Below are 27,209 nucleotides of genomic sequence, written 5' to 3' on the forward strand. Positions count from 1 at the left end.
AAGCCCACGCGCAGCAACAAAGACTCAACGCAGCCAAAAAATAGTTTTTTAAAAAAGACTATATCCTGTGACCCCCATAATGACATCCTAATTGGGGCCCCACGCTTATGACCTCATTTAACCTTAATTACTTCCTGAAGACCATGTCTCCAAATACAATCACATGAGGGTAAGGGCTTCAACATTTAAATTGGGGGGTGTGGGAGGAGGGCATAGCACAGTGATCTAGGAGTGGAATTGCAAGATCACATAGTGGGACTTCCCTGGTGGCGCAGTGGTGAAGAATCCTCCTGCCAGTGCAGGGGACACAGATTCCATCCCTGGCCCGGGAAGATCCCGCATGCCACGGAGCAACTAAGCCCATGTGCCACAACTACTGAGCCTGCGCTCTAGAGCCTGCGAGGCACAACTACTGAGCCCACGTGCCACAACCACTGAGCCCGTGCGCCTAGAGCCTGTGCTCTGCAACAAGAGAAGCCACCGCAATGAGAAGCCCGCGCGCCCCAATGCAGAGTAGCCCCCGCTCGCCGCAACTAGAGAAAGCCTGCGCGCAGCTTTCAACACAGCCAAAAACAAATAAATTTATTTTTTTAAAAAAGAAGATCATATAGTAATTTTATGTGTAAACTTTTGAGGAATTGCCAATGTGTTTTCCACAGTGGAACCACCATTTTACACCATTTTACATTGCTGTCCTACAAGCAATGTACAAGAGTTCCAATTTCCCACATCCTTGCTAGCACTTGTTATTTTCCATTTTTAAAGATAAGCCATCTTAGTAGTTATGAAGTGGTACTTCACTGTGGTTTTGAGATACATTTCCCCTTCATTTGTATTATTTATTTGGAGAAACAACTATTCAAGTATTTTGCTTTTTTTTTTTTTTTTCCCCGGAACGCGGGCCTCTCACTGCTGTGGCCTCTCCCGTTGCGGAGCACGGGCTCCGGACGCGCAGGCCCAGCGGCCATGGCTCACGGGCCCAGCCGCTCCGCGGCATGTGGGATCTTCCCGGACCGGGGCACGAACCCGTGTCCCCTGCATCGGCAGACGGACTCTCAACCACTGCACCACCAGGGAAGCCCCTATTTTGCTTATTTTTAAATTGAGTTGTTTGACTTTTTGCTGTTGAGTTATAAGAATTCTTTACATATTCTGGATAGTAAATTCTTATTTATGACTTTTACAAATATTTTTCCCATTCTACAGGTTGTATTTACACTTTCTTGATAATGTCCTTAATGAACAAAAGTATTTAATTTTATTTTTGGCCGTGCCTTGTGACTTTCGGGATCTTAGTTCCCCAACCAGGGGTCGAACCCGGGCCCTTGGCAGTGAAAGCACCGAGTCCTAACCACTGGACATCAAGGGAATTCCCTGAAAAGTATTTAATTTTGATCAAGTCCAATTTATCTTTTTTTTCTTTTATTGCTCATGCTCTTGGTGTCATATCTAAGAACGCATTGCCAAGTCCAAGGTCATGAAGACTTACCCTTATGTTCTCTTTTAAGAGTTTTATGGTTTTAGCTCTTATATGTAAGTCATTGATCCATTCTGAGTTAATTTTTATATATAGTATAACGTAGGGATCCAGCTTCCTACCTTTGCATGTGGATATCCCATTGTCCTAGCAATATTTGTCAAGAACACTATTCTTTTCTGTCTGAATGGTCTTACCACCTTTGTCAAAAATCAATTGGTCATAGTTGTATGAGTTTATTTCTGGACTCTCAATTCTATTCCATTGGTCTAGATGTCTATCCTTATGCCACTACCACACTATTTCAATTACTGTAGCTTTGTAGTACAGTTTTGAACTTGGAAAGTATGAGTCCTTCAACTTCTTTCTAAAGATTGTTTTGACATCTTAACAATATTAAGTCTTCCAATTCATGAACACTGGATGTCTTTCCTTTTTTTTCCCATTTATTTATATCTTTAACTTCTTTCATCAATGTTTGTACTTTTCACGTATGAATCTCTCACTTATTGGTTAAATTTATTTCCAGATTTTTTTTAGATGCTATTTACTCTTTTATTTATCCCTTGCTGTTTATAGAAACAGCTGACTTTTGTGTGTTGATCTTGTACCCTGAAACTTTGCTGAATTCTTTTATTAATTCTAATAGTTTTCCTGCGCATACTTTGGGGTTTTTCTATAAATAGAATCATATCATGTGCATATTGAAAAGGTTTTACTTCTTCCTTTCCAATATGGGTGACTTGTATTTCCTTTTCTTGCCTAACTCCTCTGACTGGAATTTCCAGTACTATGTTGAATTAAATAGTAAAAGCAGCCATCCTTGTTTTGTCCCTGATCTTAGGGGGAAATTTTTCAGTTTTTCACCACTGAATGTGATGTTAACTATGGGTTTTTCATATGGCCTTTATCATGTTGTAGAAGTTCCCTTCTATTCCTGATTTTCCGAGTGCTTTCATTATAAAAGGCTGCTGGATTTTGTCTAATGCTCTTCCTGCATTAGTTGAGATGACCGTGTGGTCTTTCCACCTCACTTCTATCAATGTAATGAATTACATTGATTGATTTTTTTATATTGAGCCACCCTTTGCAAACCAGTAAACAATGCCAAAACAAAAGAGCAATTTGAAAATCTGTTACTGAATGGGACAAACAAGGAGGTTCTTTGTTGCTGGATGACTTTTGGAGCTGCAGGACTTGGCTCTGCTCTGGTGGCAGGGTTTTGCTATATTAATGACCTTACAGTAATCCAGTCAACACAGAAGATGCACAAATACCTTGAGAGATGTTGAGAACCTTTGTCTTGGGTATGACAGCTGGGGTCAAGTAACTAACAGCTGCAGCATCCAAAGACTTCCTAAACTCACCATTTCAGTCTTGCTGGCTAAAGATGTTTCTGTGTACCTTTTTCCGAAATAAGTTCCTACATCATACGCAGTCCAGGAGCTCAAAGCAGTTGGAGGTGTGATGATTACTGCCTCTCACAACTGCGAGGAAGAGAACAGACAAAGGGTCTATTGGGAAACTGGTGTTTAGATCACATCTCCTCATGATGAAGAAAGTCCAAAATGCATAGAGGACTGTGTGGAACCCTGGAATGCTTCCTGGAATAATGATTCAGTGAATGCCAGCCTACTGGAGAGAGACTCTCTGCAGGACATTACAGGAGACACATGGAAGATCTGAAAACGACTGATTTTCACAGGGAATCAAACTCAAAGACCACCTTGAAATTTGTACATATATCTTTTCATGGGGTCGGACATGACTATGTGCAGTTGACTCTGCACGTGTTTGGTTTTAAGCCTCCAATTCCATGACCAGAACAAAAAGATCCTGATCCAGACTTTTATACCATTAAATGCCCAAATATGAAGGAGAGTCTGTGCTGGAAATTTCCCAGAGACTGGCAGAGAAAGAGAACGCTCAGATAGTGCTACCTACAGGTCCCAGTGCAGACCAGCTGGCTGTGGCAGAACTCCGGGAGGATGGTCAATGGAAAGTTTTCACGGGGCATGAGTTGGCAACTTTGTTTAGTGGGGGGGGCGGGGGGGGGTGGATATTTGATTGCCGGAAAAATAAGTCAAGAAATTCTGATGTGAATAATGTTTATATGTTAGCCTCAGCAGTCTCTTCCAAAATTTTGTATCCAGTTGCACTTAAAGAAGGATTTTAGGGACTTCCCTCATGGTGCAGTGGTTAAGAATCTGCCTGCCAATGCAGGGGACACAGGTTTGAGCCCTCCTCCAGGAAGATCCCACATGCCATGGAGCAACTAAGCCCGTGTGCCTCAACTACTGACCCTGTGCTCTAGAGCCTACAAGCCACAACTACTGAGCCCACGTACCACAACTACTGAAGCTCACATGCCTAGACCCCGTGTTCTACAATAAGAGAAGCCACCAAAATGAGAAGCCCTCACACCACAACAAAGAGTAACCCCTGCTTGCCACAACTAGAGAAAGCCCGTGTGCAGCAACGAAGACCCAACAGCAGCCGAAAATAAAATACATAAATAGATTATTTTTTTAAAAAAAAAGAAGGATTTTTATTTTGAAGAAATATTACCAGACTTTAAATGGCTAGGAAGTAGGATAAAAGACCTGGAAAATGGGAAAGAAGTCATTATTGCATTTAAAAAGTCCATTGCTTTTCTGCGTGGAACTTCAATTTTGAATAAAGATGGGGTGAGTACAGCCATCGTTGTGGCTGAGGTGTTATCTTAACTGGAAACCATAAGCATAACACTGAGCCAGTAACCGATTAAGGTTTGTGAAAAATATGATTATCATATTTCAAAAACTTCATATTTCTTGTGTTTTGATCTGACTACCAACAAATGCATATTTGAAAGTCTTCACAATTTTGATTCTCTGAAAGAATATCCATCATATTGCATACATGGGACATTACCTGTGAATATGACAGCAGCCAGCCTAATAAGAAGTAAATGCTGGACTTCCCTGGTGGTGCACTGGTTAAGAATCCCCCTGCCAATGCAGCGGACACGGGTTCAAGCCCTGGTCCAGGAAGATTCCACATGCCACTGAGCAACTAAGCCCGTGCGCCACAACTACTGAGCATGAGCTCTAGAGCCCGCGAGCCACAACTACTGAGCCCACGTGACACAACTACTGAAGCTTGCACACCTAGAGCCCGTGCATCACAACAAGAGAAACCACTGCAATGAGGAGCCCGCGCACCACAACGAAGAGTAGCCCCCCACCCCCGCTCGCCGCAACTAGAGAAAGCCCGCATACAGCAACAAAGACCCAGTGCAGCCAAAGATAAATAAATAAATTTATAAAAAAGAAAGAAATCAATGCTGCCTGTGAATAAAAATAACCAAATGATTACATTTGTTAACAAACTCAGGTTCAGCTGTTCACCGCTCAAAAGCCAATAATCGAGAGGCAAGTGTCAGTAGACAGGAAAGATGTTTTAATCAGAAAAGCCGGCAATCTGGGGAGAAGGCAGACTCACATCCCCAGAGCAAATCCAAAGATTCTACTCAGCCATGACAGTTTTTAAAGGGAAAAGCAAGAGGGGGGAGAATCTCAGTGAATCATCGAGGCAGGAGGCTGTGTTCCGCATCCTTCCCTATTGCGTGCAGGCTGGCTGACTCTCCCTTCTGACGCCCGTCTTGCCCGTGTGATCTGCCTGCAGGGTGGCTAAGGGGGTTGTTGGGGATAGAGGGCTGGTCATTCTTTACTTAATTCTTTATTCTTAGTTCTTTTTATCTAGGAAAAGGATAAACAGGTTAATTAGGTTATTTCAAGTTTAGAGGGGACAGAAATGGGCGAAAGAGCTCCTTTCACACTTGCTTTTCAAAATGCTGTTTTGCTATTCTTCAGACAAGCAAGACAAAACCAAAGATAAAGTATTGTGCAGAGAAGCGCACATCATCCAACCAGAGTGTCGCTGCCTTACTGAAAGAAGAATTGAAGAAATTCATTGAGGCCCTTCAATTAATTAATCAGTTAATCAATAGCTGATCTAAGGAAGGAATGGAAAATTTTACTTGAGCCAATTTGAGTATTATTACCCAGGAGACAGTCTTTCAGGAAGCCCTGAGGACTGTTGGGCCCATTTTTGGTCAAAGAACAGTTATATACATTTTTGAGACAAAGTGTTATATATCAAATGACATATTGATAGTTTACACAATCCAGATCTGCGTGTACAGAGGCAGTAGTGGGTCGTCTTTGCTCCGTACAAGATCAGGAAGGAAGGTTCTCACCTAAGGAGGTCTGGTTAATGCAGATGCACAGAACACACTAAAGGGTCTGAAGAGGCCCCGACCGGGAGAGAGAAATTTTACGTTTAATTGTTTCTTGTCTTGCCACAAAATGTGAATTTTGTTTCATCACTCGATTAAAAATTTTGAGCCCAGTAAAAATGGGCTGACCTGGCACTCTGTTTAGGTGTACACCCGTCTGTCGTTGCTTTCGCTGGCACTTGGGACAGAAAAACCAAGCTGCGCCTGGACCTCGTGTTAGCATTCTTTATCTCATCCGGCTGAGTGTCTTTTTTCCTTTTATTTTCTTCTGGCTTGGTCAAGTAACTAAACAAGCTGTATAAATTTGAAATGAAATGGTCTGGAGGGAAATTATTCAAACTTTTCATAATCTTGAACAAAACTCATTACATTAGAAGTATCATAGCAACACATTGTTCTTCCTTCAACAAAAACATAACAAAAGTGAGTTTACTAATTAAAGTGTGATTAAGCTTAGTTCCAGTGTCTTGTAATTGTGTATAGCACATTTTATTTATTTATTTGGCTGCGTCGGGTCTTAGTTGCCGCACATGGGATCTTCGTTGCTGGGTGTAAGATCTTCGTTGCTGCACACGGTACCTTTTTAGTTGCGGCATGCAGTCTCTTTTAGTTGCGGCATGCGGGATCTAGTTCCCTGACCAGGGATCAAACCCAGGCCCCTGCATTAGGAGCGTGGAGTCTTAACAAGTGGACCACCAGGGAAGTCCCTATAGCACATTTTTAAAAGAAGCATGTGTTATGTATTTAATTGTAGACTTAGTTAAGGAAATCAATCCATTAAATTGGCAAGAAAATGGCACTGTTCCCAGATCACTGTGGAAACGTGTTGTTGTTACATCATAGGTATTTACTTACAAATTAGAATATCTGAAGCAGGGCATTTCGCGCTTCCATATGTGGCTTCAGCACCTCTGTTGATACTCCTGGTGCAGTATACATTTATTGTATATTTTAAAAATCCCGATGTTTACTGAACATAAAACAATAGGGGACACTCCTGGTGGCTTTGTTCTTGTCGCATTTCTTGGAAACTTCTCAGGGTCTGGTGTGAACTGAAATGATGTTCCTGCATTGCATATGATTTAATCAGTTCGTTTTTAGGCAGCTAGAGAAAAATCTTTTGAACTATTTAGGTGGTTCACCTCTATGTTAAATGGATTTGCTGATTTAAGTAAATAAAAAAATCAGAGCTGAGAAAGGAGCTGGAATTTATTTAGAAGTTTAACTTTTGAATTATATTTTTGTAAGTAGATTTATGCTAATGTTACTAAGAAATAAAACAAACAGATTTTAGGTGTTATGGAACACTAAAACTCCAGTTTATTGTAACATTTTTCTGACCCGAACAAAATTTCTGATCATATAAGAACCATTTATCATTTTTAATGTGGAAAAAAATTTATGGAAGGTCATTTTTGGTTGATTCTGCAGTCTTCTGAAAAAAGACTTAATAGAGAAGTGCTGTTTAATCTTAAAGTGTATTCTGTTCTACATAGTTCACAGAATACTTAAACACACGTGGTATAGCTTAAGAGGTAACGATCATAAGGCCTTGAATGTAATCCTACTAAACAAATTACCTACAGGAGATAGCAGCGGCGTAAGAGAACTTACTTCCTAACATAATAATAATATAAAGTTCGGACTGATTAGAATGTTCAGTAAATCGTGGTTTGGTTTGTTGCAGCTGTCAGCTAACATTTGGTTGAACGCACATAATTTTCAAATTATTATATTGCCACTATTGTTAATTTTTTCCTTCTTTGCTTTCTCATAGCTGTGTCTTGTATGATTTAGGTAATAGACAGCTAGCCAAACGTAAAGCACTTTTCTGAATGAGTTTGTTTTCAAAGGTTTTGCACTGAAGAAGAAATGTGCAGAATTTTCTATTTGCTTTTAAGAATGTAGATTGTCATTCAGGAAATGGCCTCTATTTTACAAAGTGGTACAATACTGTATATGTGAAACATATGTATATTTGGCTTGATACCCGTGTTTCAGTGACTGAAGAACAAAGCGGAGCTGAAATGATACAACAGCCCGTTCATCATCACTAAGCCACGTCTTGACGGTTACTCTCTATGAAGAGCATAGTTTTATATGAGTGCTTTAATATAACGCAAGATTTAAGTCATCTTAATCAAGGTGAAAAGTTAGAAGCTTGGATTCTTATCTCAAAAATTTTGAAATCCAGGGCTTCCCTGGTGGCGCAGTGGTTGAGAGTCCGCCTGCCGATGCAGGGGACGCGGGTTCGTGCCCCGGTCCGGGAAGATCCCACGTGCCGCGGGGCGGCTGGGCCCGTGAGCCATGGCCGCTGAGCCTGCACGTCCGGAGCCTGTGCTCCGCGACGGGAGAGGCCACAACAGTGAGAGGCCCGCGTAGCGCAAAAAAAAAAAAAAAAAAAAAAAAAAAAAATTTAAAAATCCAAAATTAAAATGAACAGAAATCTTACAAATTCCCAAAGTATATAGACTGAGGAATCATCTGATTCCAGCCAAGCTCTGGAGTCTGTCCGAGCATGATGTTTAGCATGAGCTTAACATAGTGCTCACCACTTGGCTAACAGGATCAATTCAGTGCCCAGGCCGGCCAGGAGAGACGCAGATGGTAGCCAGCAAGTCCCAGCCTTGGGCTCTGCATTGTTTATCTTTCTCTCCAGGAATAATATCACGGGAATGAATGAATTCTCCTTGATTGCACATATCAAAACTCAATTTTCTAGAGTTTGGGGAAAAAGAAATAATGAGTGGGGCAAGATCAAAGCATATGTTGGAAATTAGCAGTAAAAACAAACAACAGAAAGGTCAGTAAGGCTGCACAGGAAACGCTTCTTGGGAAGGGCAAACCTACTTACCACCCCAAGGTAGGAACAAACTGACTGTGGGCAAGTTGTTGACTGGTGCTTGTCTGTTATTATAGGAGCAGTAACGAGTCAATTGTTTCCCTTTATTAGCAAACACTAGAAAGAGACCTAGTTTTATGAGGTGAGAAAAAGTATCGCTTTCACTAATTCAGTCCCTGCTAGCGTGTTGTGTCTTAGGGGCCTATGGGAACTCGGAAGGTGATACAGCCTACAGATACAGCCTACGCGTCCGAAGCCCTGAATTTTATTTTTTTGAGAATACTTATCATTTGCCTAACGATCCCACAGGGAAAGAGTGAGCATATTCCTCGGATGCCTGGATGCCCTTCGGTATTGGTTCAACGTACTGCTTATCCATTTCTTCCCTGCTCCTCCTGTCCCTGTGGGCAGGGGCTTCTGCTCCAGGATCTGTGAGCCATTTTCAGGGCTAGAGTATCCACAGAGCCATATTCAGGGCTAGAGCCATTTTCAGGGCTAGAGTAGCCATTTTCAGGGCTAGGGACATGAAGGCCGATCAAAGAGTCTTGCTTCTGGGCTTCCCTGGTGGCGCAGCGGTTGAGAGTCCGCCTGCCGACGCAGGGGACGCGGGTTCGTGCCCCGGTCCGGGAAGATCCCGCGTGCCGCGGAGCGGCTGGGCCCGTGAGCCATGGCCGCTGAGCCTGCGCGTCCGGAGCCTGTGCTCCGCAGCGGAGAGGCCACAGCAGTGAGAGGCCCGCGTACCGCAAAAAAAAAAGAGTCTTGCTTCGCTTATAAACAGCTTCATTCATAACTTTTAAAATGAAGATTAAAACATCCATTAGATTGGCAAGGACTGATGAATTTGTTGTGAACCAGATGTGGGGAAACGCGCACGTTGAGGGGGAAGCTAAAATGGAAGACTGGAAATTCCCTCCTAGGAAGGAAATGTGACACTATAGCTCAAAAATGCCCATACTGCGGAGCGTAGTTAGAGAAGGGGTCCATATGTGCTAATATGGAAATGTCTGTATTTGATAAATGAAAAAAAGGAAGTCAAAGAGTAATATCAACAGTGAAAATATAAGAAGGGGATTAGGTTACAGTCACGTGCATGGGAAGTTTGCAGAAGGCATACAAGAACCCGCCGCCTAGACTCTGCGGGCTCCCATCAGAGTGTTCCTTGAGCTCAGCCCTGTCTCTCCAGGAAGGAGACCCAAGTGTCAGCTACAGATCGTAGGCCCAGGGCAGCATTTTCCACCTCAAGGAGGAGAGAAGAAACAAACTAAGGACAGATTCCTCTCGTGGGTCTGTCTCTTCACACCACCAGGAGAGCATGGCCTCCAGCAGACTTGGACGCACACCCTTCATTTCTAGTCAGCTCACCTCACGGGAGCTGAGAGGCCCGTTGATTATATGCAGAGACACTAAGCGCTAAATGATTACCTGGACCACAGCCCCAGGTCACCTTGTTCTAGTTTTTAAAATCAAGATTTAAAAAGAACCACAATTGACATCATTAATACCAGCAGTTCCAACTCGTCGGGCGGTGAACGGAGGAGACAAGGTAGTTGAGATGAGGGATTGAGTTGGGGAGGGCAGAGAGGAAGAAGTCCAGAGAGCATCTCTTTACGTACATATATTTATATTTGTATCTATAATCAGTTATTTCGAGTTTTTTCCCTCAGGAGTGAGGGGTTCAATGGGTCCGTTGAGAAGGGGGTCAGATCAGAAGGAGGCAGGCTGCTCTGGGATGTCTGTGGTCTCCATTTCATACGTGCACTTTCTGTCAAAAAAGGCCTGCCCCTTCAAGGCCTCTATGAGCTGCTGTAGTCGCTTGGCAAAAGAAAGTGCTTGGGGAGGTTTAGTGGAAGGTGGCGGTGGGGGAGGGGGGGGCGGTGGAGCTGCGGGTTGGGGTCGGGCCACTGCAGTGGGGCTCTGGGAGGGAGGTGGTCGAGGAGGGTGTTTGAAGTACCAAGGTGGGCGAATAGAAGGCTGAGTGGAGGCGGGTTTAGTGGGGGGGGCTGGAGTAGAAGGAGGGGGAGGGGTGGGCAACTGAATCATGTGCAAAGCATTAGAACCAATCTTGGAAGCAATCCAGTTCAGATAGGACCAGGTAGACGTGTAGACTCCGGGGCGCTTAGCTCGGGCACAGCCTACCCCCCAGCTTGTGATTCCCACGACCACGTAGCTGTTTTCCACGCTCTCTCTGCACATGAGAGGCCCGCCGCTGTCCCCCTGCCCAGAAGGACACAGAAGTCACTCTCTGCCGGAGCCACTTTCCCTGCCCAGAAGCGTCATAGACTCTGGGAGGCATTTTTGCAGTCGTACGGTTCCCTGCTGCCATAAACACAGGCGGCTGTGGTAAAGTTGAGGTGCACCAACAGCTTCTCTGGGATGAGAAGGGTGTGGATTGTCATGGGTTTCCTCGCGGTGAGGGGGCAGGATGAGCAAATCCATGTGCCTGAGCACGTGGTGTTACGTGCGTACGTGAGCATGTGTGTACAAGGGGATTTGACTGCTTTGCATTGTGGTGAAGAGAGGTAAGCGCCCTCTCTGGAGCAGTGTCTGGATCACATGATCTCTGCGTTAGGGTGGGATACAGTTCTACAAGTGGTGACTGATCCTTTGTAGGGGCAGCTGGTGGGTGTCACCTCCCAAGCTCACTGTGACTGCAGATGCTGGAAGACGGGACCGGGGAAATTTGCTCAGGGATCCAAAAAAGAGGTGTCCGCAAGGGCCTGGGCACCCAAAGGAAAGTTACCTGGCAGGTGTCAATCTTGCCTTCAGGATACCCTGCGCACACATTGGTTGAACGAATGCGCCCATTGTACCAGCTGGTCGAGTTACATAAGTCGAGGTCGATGATGTTCACACGTGCCTCCTGCAGTATAGGTGATATCCTGGGGACTACAGCCAGGCGACTCAGTGGTCAGTGATCACAGAAGACGTGTTCTGGGAAAGCCTTCCTCCCTCCACTAAAACCCCATCGTCCTGAAATGCTCTGTTTAAACCTGAGATCCATGCAAGTCGATGCCCCCGGCCTCTCCTTACCCACTCCTGAAGGGAAGAAAACACACAGCTGGAAGAGCAGAGGAGAGACGGGAGATGGAGGTGGAGGAGAGAGGAAGGAGGTGCACGTGGGCAGACGGCAGCTGGAGGATGGATGGATACAGCTGGGGCGTCGTGTACACTAATGGTAGGTGATGGCTGACAGCGGGGATGTTACCAATTATACTGAGGATGCGCTGAGCACTCACTATGAATCACACAGGCTTCGTCCCATTCACTCCTCACAGCCGCCTCAGGAGTTAGGAACGGTTATTCCCCTTTTCTCCCATCAGGAGATTGGAGCACCACTTGCCAAGGTCACGGCAGGGACCTGGTGCGGCTTGGATTCACACCCAGGTTTTCCTCTCTAGACTCAAGTCCAGACCATGCCTTTCGTTCTGGCTATAGGTCACCCCCCTGCTTTTTATCCTCCACCCGGTTGTGGATGGGACCCGCTGGACTTGGTCTGATGAGTCCCTCTCCATGTGCCTCGTATCTGTTTTGAGATGTGGAGAGAGCAGGGCTAGGCAGGGCCTCCACACACAGGCAGACCTGTCAGGGGCACGGGTGGTTGAAATGACCCCTGAGGCCACGTCAGAACTTCCTTTATTGCCTCAGGTGCTCGGCCATGACCAGGGGTTAAGAAAGGCCCAGCCTGTGCTGGGGCCAGAGCAGCCAGCTCCATTGCCTCTGGCTTGGAGCCCAAGAGCCCACGCGCCCGCCCCTCTGCATCACGTGGTCCCACAGACAGGAGGGCTCCACTGGCCCTGCCACAGCAGCACCCACAGCCCAGTGGGCTTGACCATCGTCTGCAGTACAGATGGGAGCTGCCAGGTCAGACCCGTCGGAGGGGCAGACCCGGAGCGCGGCTCTGAAGGCCGAGACTGGAAGGCAGGCGCCCCGTGGCGCGCTGCGGGTGGGGCGGGCACAGGCAGCATTCAGTAGACGGCTGCTGAATGCATGTGTGCGTGGCTTAGGTTACGCTTCCAACCTCCTCAGCCCCCACCTTTCCTTCCCATCCAAGCAGCAATGAGGGTTTTGTACACGCACTGCCCTTCGGGTAGGGGTAACACGGAAATAACAATGGCAAGCCTGGCTTGTTGGCCATTAAGGTGACCTCTTAAATCTATGGCAGAGCCCACAGTCTTGAAAGCCATGAGATTCACTGTTCAGAGCCAGGTGTCCTGAAACACAGAAGAGTTTTCTCAGTCCCAGCACCTTGGCTTTAAACATCAAATGCCAAAAAAGCCTGCAGGAGCTAAAAATTCAATGGAAAAAGAGGCCGATTCCCAAAAGTGCTCTTCCAGCCCCAAAGCATCCGAGTTCAAGGAACAGGTAGGTCAAGGAAAAGAAAGGTCGGAAGGAGTATCACAGGAGGCTGGGGGTTTCTTTAAGACTTGGCCTTAAAGGTGGGGGATGTGCTTGCAAAAAAAAAAAGATAGAAATCTCATTAAATTTAAGGTGATTCTAGAACAAAATAGGTCTTGCATGACGTCCAGGGTATAGGTGGGAGCCCACAGTTCTCCTGAGCAAAAGGACAGCAGAGGTGGGGTTGGTGGGCGGGTGGGGGGGGGAGGGCGGTCACCAGATGGAAATCCTGAGATCAGCCTTCCAGGGACTGCAAGAACCCCCAGAAGAACCCCCGTCGGACGGGTGGGCAGAGCAGGGCAGGCCAGGGGATGAGAAGAGAAGAAAGTGTGTACTTGCTCTAGAGATGATGGCAGAGCCACGGACACCAACAGCCGGACAGGGATTGACACCCCAGGCCAGGGAGGAAAGGTTGTGAGTCAGCAAAGGCCAGTGAAAGCACAGGCGGCTGGGAGGAGATGCCCTTCCCCGAGGGACAGCATAGGTGGCAATCCTATCAGAAACTAAGAGCAGACTTTGAGAGAGGAGAAGACGAGTTAAGGGAAGCATCCAAAATTACCGATTTTTGTTACCAAAAAAAGAAAAAAATACTGAGTTTTAAACCCCAAATGATTGAACGGCCTTGAGTTAGGAATCCCAGATTTTCCATTATCAATGAACAAAAGAGACTGAAAGCTAAGTTAATTTCAATCATATCTTCACATCCCTAATGTGACTCACGCACCCACCTACGGAAAGCTGAACGGGCAGCTCACGAGCAGAGGCCTGTCCTACTCCGTCTTGCCCCGCTAGCAGAACCTTGCTGCCCGTTGCTGACCCGCAGAAAGCCACAACCACCGCCAGCCCCTCTCCCGGCCTCCAGAGGACACGCGCAGTAACGGCTGGGCAGGATGGGCTGCTGGGCAGCGTGTGGAGCAGAGGTGGCACTAGGACAGAAGGGCCGGGCTCAGGAGTCGCAGAGCTGGGAGACCACGTGACCTGGCCCTTCCGTATACAGATGGGGAAACTGAGGCACTGAGCGAGGGAAGATCAGTCTAAAGCCCTTCTCCAGGTGCTACTTCGGGGCACGTCCCCCACTTCCAGAACTCACCCTGGGGCTCCAGGCACAGCCTCGACCCCATGCTAAAGACGCCAAGTTTCTACTGGCGCCTGCCATCTGCCTCTCCCCGGGGGGCACACCAGCCACCAGTGAGGGGCCCTGGGCAGGGCTGTGAAAGGGGACAGCGACCGGGCCCGCTCACAGCGCCACGCTGGGGACTGGGTGGGGCTAGGGCAGGCGCCCACAGAGTTCCCCTTCCCCTCAAGGGCCGCCAACGAGGTGACCAGCACTTCTCCCTGCCAGTACTCACCGTTCTCTTTTAAGAATCCCCAGCCAGCCACCCAGCATGTCTGGGGAGTTCTGGGTGGGCCTGCCCGAAACTGGGGCAGGCAGCCTGGTCCAATGAAGTACCCACAGGGAACAGGAGGGGTGATCTTCATGAGAGCGATGTCGTTTGCCTCTGAGCCCGGGGAGTATTTCTCGTGAATGATGATTTTCTCAGCGTATCTCTCCTGCAGAGGCGGCTTCACTGGCTTACTGCTTCCCCACACGACTTCCTTTGCTCCGAAAATCAGCCTCCAGTCGGTAACTTTGCTGTGGGCACAGAGGTAAGCCAGGTCGCCCTCACTGTGGACTGGCTGGTGACCGTGACCCTTGGAGCACCCCATCCCCAGCGGGGGTGGGTCAACCCCACGGGGCCCAAAGCATCAGGTCTCCCCGGCACACAGACCCTTGGAGAACGCCCAGTTCTGAGAAGAGCCTTTCTGAAGACCCCCTCCACGTGTTCCCGCACTTACGTTTTGCTCCGGAAGCAGTGAGCAGCAGTGAGCAGCCAGCGGGCGTTGAGCAAGGTGCCCCCGCACACGTGATACCGCCGATTGTCGTGGTACGTGAGGACCTGGAGGCTGACCATCCAGGGCCAGGCCCCGAGCGCTGCGGGCTGCCCACCGATGATACGCATGCCCCCTTGCGGGTTCTGCCTGAACCGTAGCCCGCAGGGGCCACTGAGGAGAGACCGTGGGCACAGTTCGAATCAAGAATAGGCCAGCCTGCCCTCTTGCCTCCACGACTGGGGGAGAGGGGCATGGGCTGGTCACAGTGGGGAAGAGCTGTGGGGTCCTGGGAAAGCAGGGGCAGCTCGAGGGTGTGGGATCCAGGGGGACGGCTGAGCAGTGGCGCTGTGGCGGCTGTGATGGGACAGGAAGCCACGGGCTCCAGGAACTTTTCCAGGGGTGGCGTTTCTTGGGTCTTGTGAGTGTGGTCACAGGTGGGGATAGAGGGGCCCATGGGTAGCTAGGACAGCCTGTGAGGGCCCTAGAAGTATGGGAGTTCCCTGATCAGAGGGGGAGGCTAAAGGTGGGAGCGGAGGGGGGTAATCTTGTGTGGGAAACTCCGGGAAGAGCCAGCGGGTCCTGGGGCTGCAGGGTTGGGTTGGACAATGGTAGGAGGAGAGCAGCCGCAGGTAGATACAGTGACCCCCAGGGGAGGGGGGCACACTGGGGCGGGAGCGGCCCAGAGTGGGGAAGGTCAGGGCTCTGTGTCTCTGGTGGGAGTTTGGTAGCCATCGGCATTGCGGGGCACCTTGGGGGCTTGGGATTCTACACATGGAGTGGAGGTCCCAGAGGTACCGCCTGACGATACCCTGGGGCCTTTGGGGTCACCCTCAGTGGGGGGGGGGGTGTCCCAGTGTCTGCGGGAGGACAGGAGCTCCTGAGAATCAAGACTCCCGTTCAAGAGGCAGTGAAGTCCGTCACTGGGCGGGGAGGGAGCACAGGCCTGTGTGCTGCAGGGCCCCAGGAGTCAATCTCTGGAGGAAACCATGGACGTCTGGGGCCCTGGGGGCTCTGGGATGACGATGCTGGGAGCAGGGATGGTCTGGGTTGGGGATGTGGGTAACGGGCGCTGTGAGACCCGGGGGACTGCTGAGGCCCCAGCTTGGCTTCCTCCAGAGCCCCGGACAGAGGGTGTCTGGGTGGGGTCTGTTACTCAGAAGACACCCTCCCCGCCCCTGGTGTCTCTGACACTTACTCACACGTGGTGTTATCTCTAGCGACCACAGACACTGCCAAGACCAGCAGAACGGCAGTTGGCAGCATCTCTACCAAACTCCTGCCCCAGCCTGGCCTGGAAGCCCAGTGACCTCACAAAGCTCCATGGCCTTCTGACCAATCAGCAGAGTGACCTCCCACCGCCCACCCTCCAAGCAGTCAGGCCAGGCAGGAGGAGCCCTTTAGCTCAACCGGTTCATGCTGAAGTGACTTCCCAACTTCCTGCACAGGTTCCCCCGCCCCAGGGTGACGCGGGTTCACATGCAGCCCCCTCCCTCCGTCCCAAGGCCAGGATCTTCAGTCCCAGTTATCTTCCAAGGTCCCACACCATCTGAGGTTCCGCCTTGGTGCAGGTTCAGGGTCTGACCCTCATGCAAGCTGTGGCCACAGTCCCATTCCAACTCACACACTGAGGGGCAGCTCAGCCACGCTGCGACAAGATGGTGCCAAACGTCAGCGGTTCGAGAGAGGCTCCACATGTTGACAGACCCTTAACACTGCGGGGGGAAATTGCCTTTCCCTCTTCCAAGTGTGTGCTATCAGCACACTTTCTGAAGACCATTTTGAACTTACCCAGCTTAAGACTACAAAGCCCACCTTTCTCTCCACAGGGTCTCGGTATCTTCTACCTGAGTGTCTCCAGCTCTCCTCCCTGGGGCCATGGGCAGCAGGGTGTTGTCTCCTACACCTGAGCGTCAGGAATTCTCAGCACAGTTACCTGAATGTCCTGAAGTAAAGTTTCTTCTGATTGTCAGGAGACAGCATCTCACCTCCAGAGTAGGAGAATGCTCACCTCACCTACCTGGATGTTACAAAGTTTACCTCCCCTGTAAGAGCGTGGGGAGGTCGCATCTCTACCTACTGGAGGAGCAGTCTTAGCTCCTGTACCTGAGTATAAGGTCTCAGCTGGCCTATCCGAATGTCAAGGAGTTGCACTCCACCTATATGAGTGTCACAAGGCCCCACCTCTCCCACCCGACTGTCAGGACACCTCATGTCCTCTTTCCAGGTGTGAAGAGTTTTCAGATTGTCAGCCGATCTCGATTCCTTCACCCGAGCATCTTCTCTGACGAAATGTCCTACTTTCTCATTTCATGTAACCTTCAGGAGGTCACATCCCCCTCAACTGAACATCCAGCAGGTGGCATGTATCTTACCTGAGTATCAGGGAGCTGCCATCTCCTCTCCCTGACTGTGACGATGTCTCTCTTCTTCCATCTCGGGGCCAAAGGCCTCAAGTCCACCACCTGAGTGTCACTTTGTCCCATCTTCTCTGCCTGAGAACCGAAAGGTCTCACATCCTCTATCTGAGTGTCAAGAGGTTGCATCTCACCTATATGAGTACTCTGAGGCTTCAACTGCCACACTGGAGTGTCAGGGATTCTCACATCCCCACCTGACTGCCAGGAAGTCTCCCAGCCCCTGCTTGAGGAGACCGTCGTCTCCCTTCTGGAATGTCGTGAGCTTACATCTTCTCTACCTGAGCACCACAAGGTCTCCTCTCCTCTACATAAGTGTCCAGAGCTCTCCCTTCAACCCCCTGACTGTCTGAAGTCTTTCTCTCCCCTTCCCGGGTGTCTGGAGGTCTCACCTCCCCTACCTGAGGGCCATGAAATCTCTATCTCCCATGTGAGCACAAGGAGGTCTCACAGGCCCTGAGTGTCGGGAGGTCTCATCTCTTCTGCTCTGTGTCTGGAGGTCCTGCCTCTTCTCTCTAAGTGACCGAGGGGTTTCCTGTCCCTTACTTTAGTACAAGCACGTCTCATCTTCCTTATTTGAGTGTCATGAGGCTTCGTTGTCCCCGGGTATCAGGCTTTTCCATCTATTCTACCTAATTGTCGGGGCACCTCACTTCCTCTCCAATGTCCAGAGACATCCTCTCACACACCTTGTTGTCAGGAAGTTATTTTCTCCACATGACTGGCCCCAAATATACTCTCCCCGCAGGTCAGAAGGTCTTGTTCTGTCCTATTACAAAGATGAGTTTGAGATTCATTATTTCCCTTCCTGCCAAGCGGGAGGTTTTATTTCCCTTATATAAATGCAATCAGGTCTCAAAGATATCAACTGTTGGAGTGTCACGAGATTTTCCCCTCGGCTACTGCATGTCGGGAGGTCTCCCTCTCCGCTCCCTGAGCGTACGGAGGATTCATCTCCCCCCGCCCGTTTCAGGGCTCTTAGATACTTTATCTGTTAGGATCTCTTACTTCCCATACCTGAGTGTCACAGGACTTGTTTCTTCTACTTGACTTTCAGGAGGACTCTTCTGCCTTACATAAGTGTTCAAGGTCTCTCTCTCTCTCTCTCTCTCCTCTCTCTCATCGCAGGTGGTCTCACCTCTTCTATCTGAAGGTTTCGAGGTCCTATTTCACCGACCTGAGGCCTTGCTTATTTTAACTCAGTGTCAGACTGTGCCTGATAAGGTACCCAAAAAAGGCTTTGGAAATATAGTTCAAGAAATGGCAATAGGAACTCTATAAGTGATATTAAAGGTTTGCTTGTTAAAGAAAAGGTTATTCAGGTGTTTTTACAGGATTTTGATGGGCATAAAATTGATCCAGTATTTAGATCCATGAGAATCGTTTAACAGAATGATGTAACCATTTATTTTAAATGTTAATATGTACAATTTTCTGGAAATCATAACTTTTGCAAGTTTTCCAAAATACAGGATGAAAATGTAACATATAAACTTCAAAATGAAAAGTGGTACCCAGTTTTTCAAAACATTTAGGGGTTATGCAGTAACAAAGATTGAAGACCCAATGTCTAGATCCTAGAAGACAATTATTGTTTGACTCTTCAGAGTAGCGCCCACTTCTGAGTCTTGGAGGGGTTAGAGCACCTGCTCCCGGCCACAGTCATGGGTTGAGCGATAGGCACACGGACCAGCAGAGGCTTAATTTTGTCGTTAAACCTAATGGAAGAGTGACTGCGTTTGCCTTCTCCACGCTGTTCCCAAGAGCAAAGGAGGGAGGTGGGAAGGTACAGGACAGTTAGGATTCCGGGGCCAGAGGATGGGGGTCTCAATGGCTACTGGGGGCTGGGCTCAGGCCAAGGTGGGGCTCCCGTACCCCTCCCCGCGAGGTTCCTTCTCCCCAGTCTCCAGTCCCCCTCCCTCCCCACCCCGACGTGGCCCTCTAGCTGACCCCAGCCCTCCGCCCTGCTCCTGTGCACTCTGCACCCCACTCACCTGAACAGTCCAACTCCCACCCCATCTTCCTCACACTGACCCTTAACCTCTGCCGGCTCCCACCGGCCCCTCCCTCACTTCTCCCATCCTCTGTTGTTCTCCAGCACGGCCCCCGGCAGAGAAGAAACCTCATCGTCCAGCCAGCCTTAGTGCCCCCAGGACCTTGGGGGCGGCTGGTGGTAAGGGAGGGTTGGAGCCACAGCCTCTGCTCCGGGTTCCAGAGAGAGCACTGGTGAGTTGCTTGGGGCCCCTGAGAGGATAAAGCTGGAACATTCTGAGGTCGTGACGAGGCAGAGGCGGGGCAGGGAGTTCATAGTCCAGAGTGAGAAAGTGGTCACAGGCGTTTGGAGGCTTCAGCTCACTCAGCCCTGTGTCCCTCTGCCATCTCTCCACCTGCCGCTGCAGGCTTCTCTGGCATAGATCTGGAAGGTTCTGACCCATTTTCTGAGGCACTGGGGTGGCTTCCGACCCGTGGGGACATCGGTCTCCCCAGACCCCCGGGGGCCGGGACGGCAACGCCATTCCCAGGGAAGGCGGCTCCCACTGCCGAGCTCTTCCTCTCCTCCACTGGAGAGCTGGACTCGCCCCAAGTCCCGGGCCCAGTTCCGGGGAGGCCCAGGGTTCCACACGCAGCTCAGAGGAGCTCAGCGCCCCAGCTGCCACGGCGCTCAGGCCCAGAGCGAGTCAGGGCCCCACCTCTGCCCCGCACACCCGGGCCCTCCCAGGCCCCCACTCCTCGACTCCCTTCTTGGGCTCTTCTGTAGGATGACCACTGTTTCTAACTTGAAAACGAAGCCAAAATTGGAAAGTGTTGAAAATTTGAAACTGGGGGGCTTTCCAGACAGACGATGAGCCTCTCTCAAGGTCCCACCGCCAAGCAGTCGCCGTCGCAGCCTCACTGGGGCCTTCACCTTCCTTTGCAGGCCGTCCAGACCTTCACCTGCTCCTCAGAGCTTCTCTGCCTTCCCCCCACCTCCGGGTAAAGACTCCTGAGTCCACCCCCCTTCTGCCCACAAGGCTTCACCCATCCACCGTTCTTACTCTCCCTGGGATCCTCACGCTTCCCTGGAGGCGTCACCCAGGCCCCATCCTGAATCGAGGTCTACATTTGTCGTGTGTCACATTCACATTCCACCTTGACCCAGCGTGGCCAGGCTGTGCACCCACTGCCCCTCCTAAAACCCCACCGGGCGACTGGTGCCCAACTGGTCTGATAGCCCGCCTCTGCGGCTTCTGGCCCTCTCTCAGACCTGGGCCCCGCAGTCTCCGCCCTTCCACGGCTCCCTCTGGGTCTCCTTGGCCCTCTCGCCTCACTGTCCCTCCTCCTTTCACTCTTAGAGGTGCCTCTGCCCTTCCCGTGAGCTACCAGCCCCCACCAGGTGCCACACAGCACTTGCCCCATCAGTGGCTGGTGGCAGCTGGCTCAGAGGGGAGAAGGCCTGAACGTGGGCAGAAGCCTTGGGGGCTGGAAAGCACGGGTAGACAGAAGAGGGTTCAAAGACAGGAGCAGCAGAATTTAGGGACAACCGGATACCAGGGGGAAAAGTGGACAGAGGCCACGGAGGACAACCGGACTTATAGCTCAGAAGGTGTCATTCACTGAGCTGGTGAGCAGAGGGCGAAGCTTCCAGCTCAGGAAGCATGGGCTCAGGTCCAGCAGGACTTGGAGAGAGAGAGAGAGGCACGGAGAAGCCGGGCACGTGGGCGTGGAGCTCAGCAGAGAGACTGGGTCAGAGACGGGGATCTGCAGGTGATCGCGGCGCGTGGCTGAATGCTTACTTGAGGCCGGGGAGGTCTGTGTGAGCTGTCCAAGGGACAGCAGAGTTTGTGCTCCCAACATCTCCTCTCAAGCAGGCAACAGAGAGATGGTTTCATTTCTTATAAATTTATTACATAATAATATTATAATAATTATTATCAATAATAATAATATAAGAAACATAGATCTCTGTGGGGTGTATCACAACGTCAGGGTCAGGAGGCCTCAGGACTGGAGCAGGGGGTGAAATCCCCCAGCTGGAACTCCATACAAAAGGAGGGGTGAAGCAGAACTGACCCTGTAAAGTTAAAAACCCAAATTGAACGGAACCAAAAACCCACAGGTGAGTGTGAGACGAGTGTGTATGTGGCAGTCTGTTACAGTGACTGCTGCTGTGTGTGTGACCTGGTCTCTCGGTGAAAGGGTTACTGGGTGTGAATCCGCCCAGGGAATGGGGCCAGCGGGCTGGGGGCGGGGCAGGTGGGCACAGACCGGCGTGCCAGGTCCCTGGGCTGTGAAAACTTCTGTTTTCTGGGTTTTTTAATTTTTATTAAAAAAAGCTAGAAATATAAACAGAAACTTGTGAGTGACGTGGATGGAGCTTAGTCCAGACTCCACAGCCTAGGTTTAAAAACGTCCCGGGCCCCCCGCCCCACAGGTCATTGCTGAGTGTGAGTAGTCACAGTAAGGGGGGCTGGGGTGCCCGCCGGGGCCTTTGCCTCTCCCCAGGGCTCGCAGTGGCCTGGCTCTAGGGCTGCCCCTATGAAGCCCGACGGGGCGGGGGGGGGGGGGAGAGCACTGCCTCCAGGGGCCCCTGGGGGCCTCTCCCAAGCAGCATGCCTTCGCCAAGAAGGCCCACGCAGGCTCGGCGAGGCTCTGGAGGGACAGGCTGGGCAAACAGCAGGTCCCAGTGTGCAAGACGACCTCTGACTTTCTTTGGAAGTGGAGACGGGGTGCTTTCACAGGCACACACCCATGCACGCACCCTGTGCACGCTTCCGAAGCCCCTACACTAGTCCAGAGTGGCCCCTAGGGACCGCTCTCCAGTCAGGCACACGCGGGGCTCCGATGCACTCAGTCGCACCCCGAGATTCACACACTCGCACATGTGCGCACACACGCAGGGCGGAACTGGAGACTTCAGGTCTGAGGCGGGGAGGCTTCTTTGCTGTAGTCGCCCAGCAGCGTGGGGAGGAGGCCAGACCCCTACTGGGGAGGGACCCTGTGAGAGAGATAGCTGGGGGCGGGTGCCAGGGCCCTGCCCTCCCACCCCACCCCTGGTCCAGGGCCACGGTCTCCCAGGCCATCTGACCTTGCTAGTGCCCAGCAGGACTCGCTGCCTGCCGCCCCTCCTCCACGCAGCACCTGAAGGGTCGGTGGGGCACACTATAGCTCAGCGAGGGGAGAGGGCCCAGCCGGGGCCCCAGGGCGGGTTACTAGGACCCTGGCCAACCCCAGACCAGCTGGAGCATCCCCCGCCCCATGTGGGGTGGCAGTGGCAGTTGAGGGGCCAGAGATGGAAGACTGGGCAGCCGCAGCGGAACCAGTGGGGGGCTGGAGGGGAGGGGAAGGGAAGCTATTGAGGACAGAGATATTTGTTCCTTTTCTCGTTCCAAATATAGAGTGGATTAAAATATGCAAAACAGGGGGGCTCCTTGGCCCCCAACCGAGAACCCCAATGTCTCCCCCCTCCCCCCGAGTCACCAAGGTGTGTCTTGACCTTGCATGCTGGACTAGGTTCCCCCCTCTGCGAAAGTAGCCACCAGGAGCTGAGCGGGAGATGGTCAGGCCGGAGCACCCCCGTCCCCAACCCCCTCCCGCTCCAGCCCCCACCCCCACCCCCGCCCCACGGCCCGCGCCCTTCCTGACCGTGTGCTGGGTGGGGCTCGACGGCCTGGGAGGGCACTAAGCAATGTACAGGGCAAGTCTCCGAGCAACAGCAAACAGGACGATTCATGCAACATTCCTGGCCCGGGCGCCGTTGGGGTGGGGGTTAGGGGGCGGGCCGAGCCCGCGGCCCGGGGGCGGAGGTGGGGGACCCTGCCGGCAGGGCGCGGGCGTGGGGGGCGGGGGGGCGTCAGCTGCCGTCCAGCTGCCTGAGCGCGCGCTCGATGTTCATGCGGTGGCCCACGCGCGTGACGCCCAGCTCCACGAAGTCGTCCTTGGTGAGCGCCGGCAGGTGCGCGCCCTCGATCTCGTGGTCCTCGAAGCGGTCGCGGTGCTCGCCCAAGTGGATGCTCTCCAGCCAGTCGCCCACGTCGAACTTGCTCCAGAGTTGCAGGGGCTTTTGCTGGAAGGGCCGGCGCGGGCTGGGGGCCCCGGGGCTGGGGCCAGGCGCTGGCGAGGGCAGCGGCGAAGGCGAGGGCGAGCGGCTGCGCGCGCTCACACTGCGCACCACGAAGCGCACCTCCTTCGGCTCGTGCGGGATGGAGAGGCTGGACGACTTGAGGATGGTGGGGGGCGTGAGGCCGAAGGGCCGCCCCGCGCCCCCCGCGCCCGCCCCCAGCCCCTCCACCCGCTCCAGCGACGCGGGCTTCACTGGGCTCGGGGCGCGCCGCGCCACTGGGTAGCGGCCGCCGGGCCGCACCGGGTAGGAGGCCCCGCCGCCCGGGCCCCCAGGGCTGCGCTGCGCTGAGATGGAGCTCAGCTCACCGAGGCTGCTGAAGAGCCTGCGGAGGGAGAGGGGGTCAAGGCCAGGTGAGGGGCACTAGGCCAGGTGGGGGTGGGCGGAGGGGCGGGGGCCAGCGGCCAGGAGGACTGTGGGAGGGTGGGGGCGGGAGGGGGTGGCCTGGGACTCGGTGGGTAGCCTCAGGGCCAGAGGAAGAAAGGAGGGTAGGGTCCTGTGGTTACTCTGGCCCGGTCCTCAGACTCAGAGCCAGTGCCCTGCTGGGGGAGGCGGGGCCCTAGACTGAGCGGCCCACGAGGAGTAAAACCCCTGGCCCCCTCCACTCTTTGCGGGCTCCAAGGGCAGGCTGCCAGGGGAAAGACAGCCGCTGGGGCAAAGGGCTTCCCACCGCATTTCTGACAGCCCGGGACACCAGCTCTGGACAGTGCCCCGTCCACCCACACCCTGGAGAGTAAGACTCCGGCAAGACCCCTCACCACTTCTCCCACACACCACTTCCCCCTCTGTCATCATGAGGGGACCCAGAAAGACCTGGGCTGGCCGCACGGCTGGCTGAGTCGTGGTACAGGCTGGTGGCAGCACAAGACGGAACAAGTCCATGAGGTCTGAGACAGACACGAGGCGGCGTTCACACCCACACAGAGCGGCGGCACGTGCAGGGCAGGCGTGAGGCAGCAACACACCCATGACACTCGGCCTCCCCGCACAGGACAGCGCACAGCAGCAGCGGTAGCACCCACGTGTGTTACATACATGCAGCAGCAGTGGCAGGAGTGGCAGCGGCCTGCTCACGACAGTGACAGCAGCACATGTGCACGCGCACACACACACACACACACACACACACACACACAGATGGGTCTTCACTTCCCAGCATCACCTGACAGGACCCCAGGTCTTCAGCCCCGCCACGCCCCCCAGCATGGCCATGGTGGGAGGCCTGGCTGGGGGAACGCCTCCAGAGAAAACCCACTCCTAGATCCCATGCCACCTCCACCCCGTTTCTTTCCCTATCCCCTACTGTGGCCACGGGAAGCCTCATGGGGCCGTCAGTGGCACCAAAGCCCCATGAAGCCACGCAGAGCAGAGATCCAGGCGGGCAGGTGCAGCGCAGACAGCGAGAGGCATGGGATGGGCATGCTCACTTACACAGCCGGCGCTCGGGACCACCGCGCAGCTAGACAGAGCAGCCACATGCAGATGGGCGGGAGAGAGCAATGAGAGAGAGTGTTAGCGGCCCAGGCCCTCAAAGCAGGCACATGGCCCCCAGTCACGACCACAGGGAGGGCAGCCAGGTGCAGGGGCCCCCTGGCCAGATACCCAGTAAGGGAGGGATTCAGGTGCAGTGGGCCCAGGTGAGATGGGAGGGAACACATCTGGAGCTGCTGGAGGAAGGAAAGTGCAGGCACGACGTGGGCAGAGCTGGGTGGGCTCCTGGCTTGCCTGTGAGCTGTTCTCTGGTCTGTGAAGTGCAGACCACAGTGGTGTTCATCCACAGGCTTTACTAAGAGCCCTGTGTGGCAGCTGCTCAGCAGACCCCTGGCACTTGGGGATGCTTCGTGTCCCCTTGTGTTGCTGCTGCCTGAAGGGCCTCTCTCCAGCTGCCATCGCACCTCCCTCTCCCTGCCCTTGCCCACACTGGGCTAAGGACCCCTCCCCTGGGTTCCCCCACCCACCTCTGTGCTACCCTGACTGGCACCTGTCCCACACTGCACGGGCACCCTGAGCATCCCTCCTCCCCTGAAAGCAGGTTTGGTCTCTTCCTGTCTCAGCCGTGCAAGGTGAGCCTCCCGCTGGAGACCCAACTCTGTCCCTCCCACTCAGCCTGGTTTCCACTGCCTTCCACTGGCTCCCTCTCCTCAGCCTCTGTCCCTGCTGCCTCGCCCACCTGCTCAGACCCAGAGCAGAGCCTCTTGAAGAGGCCAGACCATGCTTCCCCCACCCAGCAGAGAGGGACTCAAAGGACGCCTGGGGTGATGGGCTCAAGGAACAGGCACCGATCACCAGAAGAGACCCTCCCCTCTCCCACGTCTGACCTCCACGGTACCGCCTGGGTTCCGGAGCGAAGTGGGGCGGCAGTGGAGGGTGGGGGAGGGTGCCAAGGACGTGGTAGGTGCCCAAGTGGTCGTGGTTGCTAGGGAGAGGGCGAGGGGGCAGTGCTGGGGGATTGGGCCCTCCCGCACCCCGGGGCCTCAAGCATCCCACCCTGGCACGGGGACCTGCGTCTCGGGATGCAGTTCTGCGTGGCCCACCCCCAGAGTCCCCTGGAGCACGGTCTGGAGCCCTGGCAGGGGGTGAGCTGGAGGCCTAGGATGAGGGCAGACTGGCTCAGAAGCACCAGGGAGACCCTGCCGAGGGGAGATACTGGGTGTGGGGAGGTGGGCACCTGCCAGAGGCTAGGGCTGGTGCCAGGAGGTACCATGAGTGAGGGACTGACCCAGCGGAGTGCAGGGGAGAGGGCGGGTCACACTCCTAAGGCCCCAGGGCATAGCAGGGAGGGGCCGGGGATGCCCACGGCCCAGATGCCCGCTGCTTCTCCCCTTCCTCTTGGGGAACAGGGCACTTCCCACACTGTCCCAGGCCAGGCACCCGGGAGTGTCCATGGTCAAGGTCCACATGTTTCCACACCACCTCTGCAGAGCCATTGCTGTCCATCGCCACTCTGAGCTGTCTGGCGGCCTCCCCAGCCAGCCTCTGACCACGGCTGGCCACATCACAACCGCTGCCAGCCCCCCAGAGGGCTTCTGGGCCACCCACTCTCTAACACGTGGCGCCTCACTGGGCACAGCACCCCTGGACGCCTTCCGGTCTTCGCCCAGACGCCTCAGCCAGGCTCCACACTCCCCAGCAACTTCGCCACCAGTGTCTGAGCCTTGCACTGCCTGCTTCCTCGCGACTCCTTGACCAGTGAGGGCTGCTCCTGCCCCACCACCCCGCGCCCGGCACCCTCTCCTCTACCCCTTCCTTCCTAGATGGGCTCCCCTCTCAGTTCGCACTTTCTCCCAGGCCGTGTCACCCACTCCCACCCTTTCCTGTGACCGATGTGGCCAAGAAGGCCACATGTGAAGCCAACGACTCTCCCCAGACCTCTCCTGGGGTCTCCAAACACGCTCTCCCTCGCCCCAGTCCTGCCCACACCAGAGGCCTGCGAGCCACCATCAGCCGCTCCATCCTCCCCGCCATGGCCGATGCGCCACCAACTCCCAGCATTAACCCTGGCCCTCCTCGCCCGCAGCCGCCTCGGACCCAGACCTTCCGCGCTCTCACTCGGGACCTTTCCTCTCACTTCCTAATTGCTATCCTTGACGCTTGGTGCCTAGCTCAAAGCCAGGAACACAATATGCACTGGAAAAAACGTTATAAAACAACGTGACACGTCACTCTCAGGCTCGACTGCCTGTCAACCCATTGGTGCCAACAGGCAAGGAAAAGCCCACTCCGGCCCTGGTCCCTGCCTGGAGCCTTCTGCCACCGCACTCACGCAGGGCAGGTCTAGGCCTGTGGCCTTTGAAATTTAAGAGCCTCATTCACGGAAATACTCCTCAGCAGAA

At 53.0% G+C, this 27,209-nt stretch overlaps 2 protein-coding genes and 1 pseudogene across 4 annotated transcripts in view; 1 reads left to right on the forward strand and 2 right to left on the reverse strand.

Annotated features, from left to right (window-relative positions):
- The first annotated feature begins 2,211 nt into the window (after positions 1-2,211).
- On the forward strand, positions 2,212-7,019 carry LOC115852558 (glucose 1,6-bisphosphate synthase pseudogene; annotated as a pseudogene).
- Positions 7,020-10,302: 3,283 nt separating this feature from the next.
- ACR (acrosin) lies at positions 10,303-16,131 on the reverse strand. The gene is made up of 5 exons (XM_030855413.2): positions 16,061-16,131; positions 14,830-15,036; positions 14,343-14,626; positions 11,339-11,484; positions 10,303-10,812 (listed from the first exon to the last, which is right to left on the reverse strand). Exons 1-5 carry the CDS (start codon positions 16,126-16,128, stop codon positions 10,303-10,305), a joined length of 1,215 nt encoding a protein of 404 aa, XP_030711273.2. The 5' UTR covers positions 16,129-16,131.
- A 5,303-nt stretch (positions 16,132-21,434) lies between these two features.
- SHANK3 (SH3 and multiple ankyrin repeat domains 3) overlaps positions 21,435-27,209 on the reverse strand; it is a 50,147-nt gene continuing 44,372 nt past the window's right edge. For 2 of the 3 annotated variants that reach the window (XM_030855449.3, XM_060306254.2), the window contains one exon: positions 21,435-23,701. In XM_030855449.3, the coding sequence (XP_030711309.1) occupies positions 23,110-23,701 (592 nt within the window). In that variant the 3' untranslated portion in view covers positions 21,435-23,109. The other variant, XM_060306255.1, reaches the window with a different exon arrangement.

This window comes from Globicephala melas, chromosome 10 (genome assembly GCF_963455315.2).
Source record: "Globicephala melas chromosome 10, mGloMel1.2, whole genome shotgun sequence".
NCBI classification, from domain to species: Eukaryota; Metazoa; Chordata; class Mammalia; order Artiodactyla; family Delphinidae; genus Globicephala; species Globicephala melas.